Source organism: Panulirus ornatus, chromosome 40 (assembly GCF_036320965.1).
Source record: "Panulirus ornatus isolate Po-2019 chromosome 40, ASM3632096v1, whole genome shotgun sequence".
Taxonomy (NCBI): Eukaryota; Metazoa; Arthropoda; class Malacostraca; order Decapoda; family Palinuridae; genus Panulirus; species Panulirus ornatus.
Window position 1 is genome coordinate 8,073,556 of NC_092263.1, and position 8,078 is coordinate 8,081,633.

Below are 8,078 nucleotides of genomic sequence, written 5' to 3' on the forward strand. Positions count from 1 at the left end.
TCTCTCTCTCTCATCTCTCTATGTCAGTCTCTGTTTTCCTCTCTCTCTCTCTCTCTCTCTCTCTCTCTCTCTCTCTCTCTCTCTCTCTCTCTCTCTCTCTCATCTCTCATCTCTCTATGTCAGTCTCTGTTTCTCTCTCTCTCTCTCTCTCTCTCTCTCTCTCTCTCTCTCTCTCTCTCTCTCTCTCTCTCTCTATGTCAGTCTCTGTTTTCCTCTCTCTCTCTCTCTCTCTCTCTCTCTCTCTCTCTCTCTCTCTCTCTCTCTCTCTCTCTCATCTCTCTATGTCAGTCTCTGTTTTCCTCTCTCTCTCTCTCTCATCTCTCTATGTCAGTCTCTGTTTTCCTCTCTCTCTCTCTCTCTCTCTCTCTCTCTCTCTCTCTCTCTCTCTCTCTCTCTCTCTCCCTCCTGGGGGTCACCATCTTTCAACCCGCTGCTGACGTGTATAAACAGCTGGATTGATCACAGAGATAGCTTCCTTCTTTTTTCCCTGGACCATGACGGTGTATGATGTATGAGGTGTAGCTACACCATCACATAATGGAGTTCAAACTTGTGTGTAACATCTGTGTGGTATGTGGGAAGACGTGAGATCATAGTTGAAACAGAAGAAGGCTCCCTCTCTTCCCATACTGTAGATGGAGACAGGATAGTACAGCAGAAGGTTCCTTCCCCACCACCCACCACTATAGATGGAGACAGGATAGTACAGCAGAAGGCTCCTCCCCACCACCCACCACTGTAGATGGAGCTCCTCCCCACCACCCATCACTATAGATGGAGACAGGATAGTACAGCAGAAGGAGGTTCCTCCCTCACCACCCACCACTATAGATGGAGACAGGATAGTACAGCAGAAGGAGGTTCCTCCCTCACCACCACCCACCACTATAGATGGAGACAGGATAGTACAGCAGAAGGTTCCTTCCCCACCACCCACCACTGTAGATGGAGCTCCTCCCCACCACCCACCACTATAGATGGAGACAGGACAGTAGTCCACCCCCCCTCCGCTCGCTCCTTCCCTCCTTAACAGCCATGCTATGTGTCCACAGGTTGGAGCCAGTGTTGCCAACGCAGGAAGAGGTGGCCTCCAGCAACGCCCTGCTTGTTGGCTTTACGAAGTTGACCCACGAAAGTGACGTCAGCGTTGACTTGTCCAGCAACCACCCTCAGGTAGGTGGTGCCTTTGCCCCTTGGGCTGGAGGTGCCTCTCTCACACTGGATCATTATCATACCTGAACTCCGTCGCTTGAATGTAAATAAGAGTGACGGGGTGACGTACACACGGCCAAAAAATTATCTTACCAGACGACTCCGATGAACTTCGAAATGATCATTGCGACTCACATCGTCTAGGTAAGGTTGTTAAGCGTGAGTGTGAGATAAATTTACTAATACTTATGGCATCCCCAGTTTATAGTAATTTCCATCGAAATATGAAATCAATATTTCATTTATTATGCTAAACGAGACATTCATATGCTAAACGAGACATTTATTTCGCTAAACGACCGGAGGTTGTCGCTAGCAATCGATATATTATATCATGAAGCCGAGGCTACCAATGCGAGGCCAGACCATTTCTCAAAATCCGTCGTCCCTGATGTCATATTGTTTCACACAAAAAGTGTAAGATAATTTTTTTTTTGTACCGTGTGTACATATTTATGTATCACCTTACCTCACACTGCTCCACACAGCCCTCCAGCGACTCCCTCTCCCATCACACCCTCCAACAGTTCGATCTCCCACTAAACCCTCCAACAGTTCGATCTCCTACTAAACCCTCCAACAGTTCGATCTCCCACTAAACCCTCCAACAGTTCGATCTCCCACTAAACCCTCCAACAGTTCGATCTCCCACTAAACCCTCCAACAGTTCGATCTCCTACTAAACCCTCCAACACTGCGATCTCCCACTAAACCCTCCAACACTGCGATCTCCCACTAAACCCTCCAACACTGCGATCTCCCACTAAACTCTCCAACAGACAATCCTTGAGCACTTCTTCTCCACCACATACTTACCACAACCTGTCGAGCCGCATCACATCACAGTCCTCCCTCCTTTCTACCACACCACCACACCTACACTAACCCCAGCCTCCACCACACACACACACACACACACACACACACACACACACACACACCATTCATCCTCCCTCCTCTTCACCATCATCTGGGCGCAAGTCGTCTCAATGATCCTAAAACAGTGTTTCTTTTCTTCCTGCTGCTGCTGCTGCTCCTCCTGCTGCTCCTGCTGTAGTTCGAGGCGAAGGTGTTGGTCGGGCCGCTGTCGGTGCAGCTGGCCGACAGGAGACGCGCCCTTACCAAGTCCCAGATCACCGCTACCCTGACGACCCTGGCCAAATTCAGGGTCAAGTCGGTAAGTCGCTTTGACTCAAGTCATTCTCTGTTGACACTCGTACTGTCATCTTTACTTCGACATTGTTTGAAGTGTTGAGAGAGAAATTAATCAGGTTTTGATCTATGTAGACTTAAGTATGATGACCAGATATTGTATAAAGAGATATATTACACAGTATCGACAAAACGACACACACACACACACACACACACACACACACACACACACACATATATATATATATATATATATATATATATATATATATATATATATATATATATATATATATATATATACATGTTTACCTTACACTCGTCCACCAGACATACACCCATCAGAAGCTACACTCCCTAGACACACACAAGTCACACTACACCCCCCTCCCACTCACGACTCCAGTGCCATCCACGCTCTACATACAGACGCACACACAACACAACACATTGGGACGTGGTCTCGACCGATGGACGTGGCCAACTCCCTGAGTGCTGCAGGAACCTTAGATGGATAGAAGAGACTTCTGGACCAGAAGTATATATGTGTGTGTGTGTGCGTGTGTGTGTGTGTGTCTGTGTGTGTGTTGTGTGTGTGTGTGTGTGTGTGTGTGTGTGTGACGGAGGGCAAGATCCACCCGCCTGAAGCCACCACCTCCCTCCACCCGCAGGTTCGTGGGCGAGACAGAATCAAACTGCTGCAGATGGACGTGATCCACCTGGAGCCCAGCCACGTCAAGGTGACACGCTCAGACCTCCACCTGGAGCCCCAGCTGGTGGCTGCCGCCCAGGACCAGGTTAGTACGACTCCCTCCCTCCCTCCACGGTACGACTCCCTCCCTCCCTTCCCTCCCTCCACGGTACGACTCCCTCCCTCCCTCCCTCCCTTCACGGTACGACTCCCTCCCTCCCTTCCCTCCCTCCACGGTAGGACTCCCTCCCTCCCTCCCTTCCCTCCCTCCCTCCACGGGTGGATGCCCTCCACTGGGGAGGAGGAGTCCAGTTCCCTCCAGTGCGATGGTTGGGGGTTATTTCCTGGCTTGGGGTTTGTCTTGAATTGGGTTTGTCTTGAATTGGGTTTGTCTTGAATTGGGTTTGTCTTTATGTGGGGTTTGTCTTGAATTGGGTTTGTCTTGAATTGGGTTTGTCTTTATGTGGGGTTTGTCTTGAATTGGGTTTGTCTTGAATTGGGTTTGTCTTTAAGTAGGGTTTGTCTTGAATTGGGTTTGTCTTTAAGTGGGGTTTGTCTTGAATTGGGTTTGTCTTGAATTGGGTTTGTCTTTATGTGGGGTTTGTCTTGAATTGGGTTTGTCTTGAATTGGGTTTGTCTTGAACTGGGTTTGTCTTTAAGTGGGGTTTGTCTTGAATTGGGTTTGTCTTTAAGTGGGGTTTGTCTTGAATTGGGTTTGTCTTTATGTGGGGTTTGTCTTGAATTGGGTTTGTCTTTAAGTGGTGTTTGTCTTGAATTGGGTTTGTCTTTAAGTGGGGTTTGTCTTGAATTGGGTTTGTCTTTATGTGGGGTTTGTCTTGAATTGGGTTTGTCTTGAATTGGGTTTGTCTTTATGTGGGGTTTGTCTTGAATTGGGTTTGTCTTTAAGTAGGGTTTGACTTGAATTGGGTTTGTCTTTATGTGGGGTTTGTCTTGAATTGTGTTTGTCTTTAAGTGGGGTTTGTCTTGAATTGGGTTTGTCTTTATGTGGGGTTTGTCTTGAATTGGGTTTGTCTTGAATTGGGTTTGTCTTTATGTGGGGTTTGTCTTGAATTGGGTTTGTCTTTAAGTGGGGTTTGTCTTGAATTGGGTTTGTCTTTAAGTGGGGTTTGTCTTGAATTGGGTTTGTCTTTAAGTGGGGTTTGTCTTGAATTGGGTTTGTCTTTATGTGGGGTTTGTCTTGAATTGGGTTTGTCTTTATGTGGGGTTTGTCTTGAATTGGGTTTGTCTTGAATTGGGTTTGTCTTTATGTGGGGTTTGTCTTGAATTGGGTTTGTCTTTAAGTAGGGTTTGTCTTGAATTGGGTTTGTCTTTATGTGGGGTTTGTCTTGAATTGTGTTTGTCTTTAAGTGGGGTTTGTCTTGAATTGGGTTTGTCTTTATGTGGGGTTTGTCTTGAATTGGGTTTGTCTTTATGTGGGGTTTGTCTTGAATTGGGTTTGTCTTTAAGTGGGGTTTGTCTTGAATTGGGTTTGTCTTTAAGTGGGGTTTGTCTTGAATTGGGTTTGTCTTTAAGTGGGGTTTGTCTTGAATTGGGTTTGTCTTTATGTGGGGTTTGTCTTGAATTGGGGTTGTCTTTATGTGGGGTTTGTCTTGAATTGGGTTTGTCTTGAATTGGGTTTGTCTTTAAGTGGGGTTTGTCTTGAATTGGGTTTGTCTTTAAGTGGGGTTTGTCTTGAATTGGGTTTGTCTTTAAGTGGGGTTTGTCTTGAATTGGGTTTGTCTTTATGTGGGGTTTGTCTTGAATTGGGTTTGTCTTGAATTGGGTTTGTCTTGAATTGGGTTTGTCTTTATGTGGGGTTTGTCTTGAATTGGGTTTGTCTTTAAGTAGGGTTTGTCTTGAATTGGGTTTGTCTTTATGTGGGGTTTGTCTTGAATTGGGTTTGTCTTTAAGTGGGGTTTGTCTTGAATTGGGTTTGTCTTTATGTGGGGTTTGTCTTGAATTGGGTTTGTCTTGAATTGGGTTTCTCTTTATGTGGGGTTTGTCTTGAATTGGGTTTGTCTTTAAGTAGGGTTTGTCTTGAATTGGGTTTGTCTTTATGTGGGGTTTGTCTTGAATTGGGTTTGTCTTGAATTGGGTTTGTCTTGAATTGGGTTTGTCTTTAAGTGGGGTTTGTCTTGAATTGGGTTTGTCTTTAAGTAGGGTTTGTCTTGAACTGGGTTTGTCTTGAATTGGGTTTGTCTTGAACTGGGTTTGTCTTGAACTGGGTTTGTCTTGAACTGGGTTTGTCTTTATGTGGGGTTTGTCTTGAATTGGGTTTGTCTTTATGTGGGGTTTGTCTTGAACTAGGGATTTATTATGCAGTTCTTGATAATTGATCATCCTGTCCCTTTAAAGAATCATACGATGGTTCAGTTCTTGATAATTGATCATCCTGTCCCTTTAAAGAATCATACGATGGTTCAGTTCTTGATAATTGATCATCCTGTCCCTTTAAAGAATCATACGATGGTTCAGTTCTTGATAATTGATCATCCTGTCCCTTTAAAGAATCATACGATGGTTCAGTTCTTGATAATTGATCATCCTGTCCCTTTAAAGAATCATACGATGGTTCAGTTCTTGATAATTGATCATCCTGTCCCTTTAAAGAATCATACGATGGTTCAGTTCTTGATAATTGATCATCCTGTCCCTTTAAAGAATCATACGATGGTTCAGTTCTTGATAATTGATCATCCTGTCCCTTTAAAGAATCATACGATGGTTCAGTTCTTGATAATTGATCATCCTGTCCCTTTAAAGAATCATACGATGGTTCAGTTCTTGATAATTGATCATCCTGTCCCTTTAAAGAATCATACGATGGTTCAGTTCTTGATAATTGATCATCCTGTCCCTTTAAAGAATCATACGATGGTTCAGTTCTTGATAATTGATCATCCTGTCCCTTTAAAGAATCATACGATGGTTCAGTTCTTGATAATTGATCATCCTGTCCCATTAAAGAATCATACGATGGTTCAGTTCTTGATAATTGATCATCCTGTCCCTTTAAAGAATCATACGATGGTTCAGTTCTTGATAATTGATCATCCTGTACCTTTAAAGAATCATACGATGGTTTAGTTCTTGATAATTGATCATCCTGTACCTTTAAAGAATCATACGATGGTTCAGTTCTTGATAATTGATCATCCTGTACCTTTAAAGAATCATACGATGGTTCAGTTCTTGATAATTGATCATCCTGTACCTTTAAAGAATCATACGATGGTTCAGTTCTTGATAATTGATCATCCTGTCCCTTTAAAGAATCATATGATGGTTCAGTTCTTGATAATTGATCATCCTGTCCCTTTAAAGCACCATACGATGGTTGGAGACAACTAGTTCCCCTCTTTCCCCTTACAGGAGCGTATGATAATTTGAGCAGAGACAATTAATCCACTTTTCCCCTTCCGTGTGTGGCATCAGGTTGTGCAAGCGGTGGACGTGGATCGCATCGGTCGTATTATCTCCACCGAGATCGAGGCCATCCTCGAAGCTGACGACCGCCTCCAGAACTTAGAAGACCATCCCTTCCTCCAGCAGTAGGCTCGTCCCGCGAACTCACTCCGCCACGACCTTGGAACGCGATGGGGTTCAAGAAACCTCCAGTCTAGATGCTTTTTTCCCCCCCTCCGGCGTGTCAAGTGATGCAAGTTTAACCTCTCAGGAAATTCATATGGATGGAGTGTACCGGATCTGACCACACAGAGATGTCTGGGAATGAGGTAACAGGTCCGTGTCAAGGTGTGGTGGTGGTTCTTCTTCATGGTAAGGGCCCCTAAACCACCCACAGCCCCCTAAACAACCTGGTTCACTATCATCCACTGGCCTCTCGGCAGATCCACATGAATCATAGTACATGTCACCCTCCTTTTTCCTTTTTTTTTTAAGGACTTTTTTCTCGATTTCTGTTCGTCTGGGCTCACTATACCACTGACTTAGTGGCTGTGGAGGAGGATCTGGCGGAAGGGGAGACGAGGTGAGGAGGAGCGACGGGGAAGCCAAGTTGACCCACACACTTCTTCCGTGAACCTTCCGATGTCTTCTTCGTCCTGACGTCCACCCACCACCTCCTCCCTCCTGGTAACCCAGTGCTCGACGAGAGGAGACAGAGAGGGAGGGAAAGGGAGAGCTCTTTCCTCTTCACGCTCACCCATCGCCAGAAGACACCGAAGCCACACACTGGTCCTCCTTGAAGCCCACGATGCAACTCGCTTGGCGGCGGCGCTGCTGGAAACCCTGCGTCTTGCTGAAGTGGACGTTACACGCCCGCAGCTTCAGACGCTGCAGGTGGCTACAGCCGACGAGGCTGAAGCCCTCGGGACGTCTCGGAACTCCAGCAGAGGTTAGCCGACGGAGGACAAGTTCCGCCGTCGGGTGTAAAACAGCTTCGTGGATCAGTCTCATTCACGTTTTCTTCCGCTGGTGTGGAAGTATGTGAGTGTGTGTGTGTGTGTGTGTGTGTGTGTGTGTGTGGCTTAGAGAAGTTATTAACCACTGCTCAACACACACACACACACACACACACACACACACACACACACACACACACGCCAACCCGTAAATGTGTTAATGGAAATTAGGTTAAGAATAATATTATTTATAGAGTCAATAGCATCATCTCATTACAACGAAACTTTGCCACGTCTCATACGCTGCTGTCATATACTTACCTTCTGTCAACACAAGCAGAAGTCCATCATCATCATCCTGTTCTTATTTATTGTTGTTTATTCATGTAAGTTATTAAAAGAGCCATTTCAACTCTTAAGGGGCAATTAATGTATAATAAATATGATGAAAAAGTTTAGTTTTTCTATCATTCATTTTGATTGTGAGAGATGGAAGTGGAGTATCATACCTCCGGGTACATGGGATACAGTGAGGCTGGGGCACTGTCGAGTGTTGGAGGCTCACAGCAACACTTGTACGTGTTGCCCAGGCCTGGGTCACAATGGTGGAGGGTGGTGGAGTGGAGGGTGGTGGAGGAGGAGGAGCAACACCATACTTC

At 45.4% G+C, this 8,078-nt stretch overlaps 1 protein-coding gene across 4 annotated transcripts in view; it reads left to right on the forward strand.

Annotated features, from left to right (window-relative positions):
* LOC139761339 (uncharacterized) overlaps nucleotides 1-7,873 on the forward strand; it is a 38,117-nt gene extending 30,244 nt beyond the window's left edge. For all 4 annotated transcript variants that reach the window (XM_071685410.1, XM_071685409.1, XM_071685407.1 and 1 more), the window contains 4 exons: nucleotides 1,053-1,173; nucleotides 2,270-2,389; nucleotides 3,039-3,164; nucleotides 6,494-7,873. In XM_071685410.1, the coding sequence (XP_071541511.1) occupies nucleotides 1,053-1,173; nucleotides 2,270-2,389; nucleotides 3,039-3,164; nucleotides 6,494-6,613 (487 nt within the window). In that variant the 3' untranslated portion in view covers nucleotides 6,614-7,873. The remainder of the gene's footprint in view (nucleotides 1-1,052; nucleotides 1,174-2,269; nucleotides 2,390-3,038; nucleotides 3,165-6,493) is intronic.
* The last annotated feature ends 205 nt before the right edge of the window (nucleotides 7,874-8,078 follow it).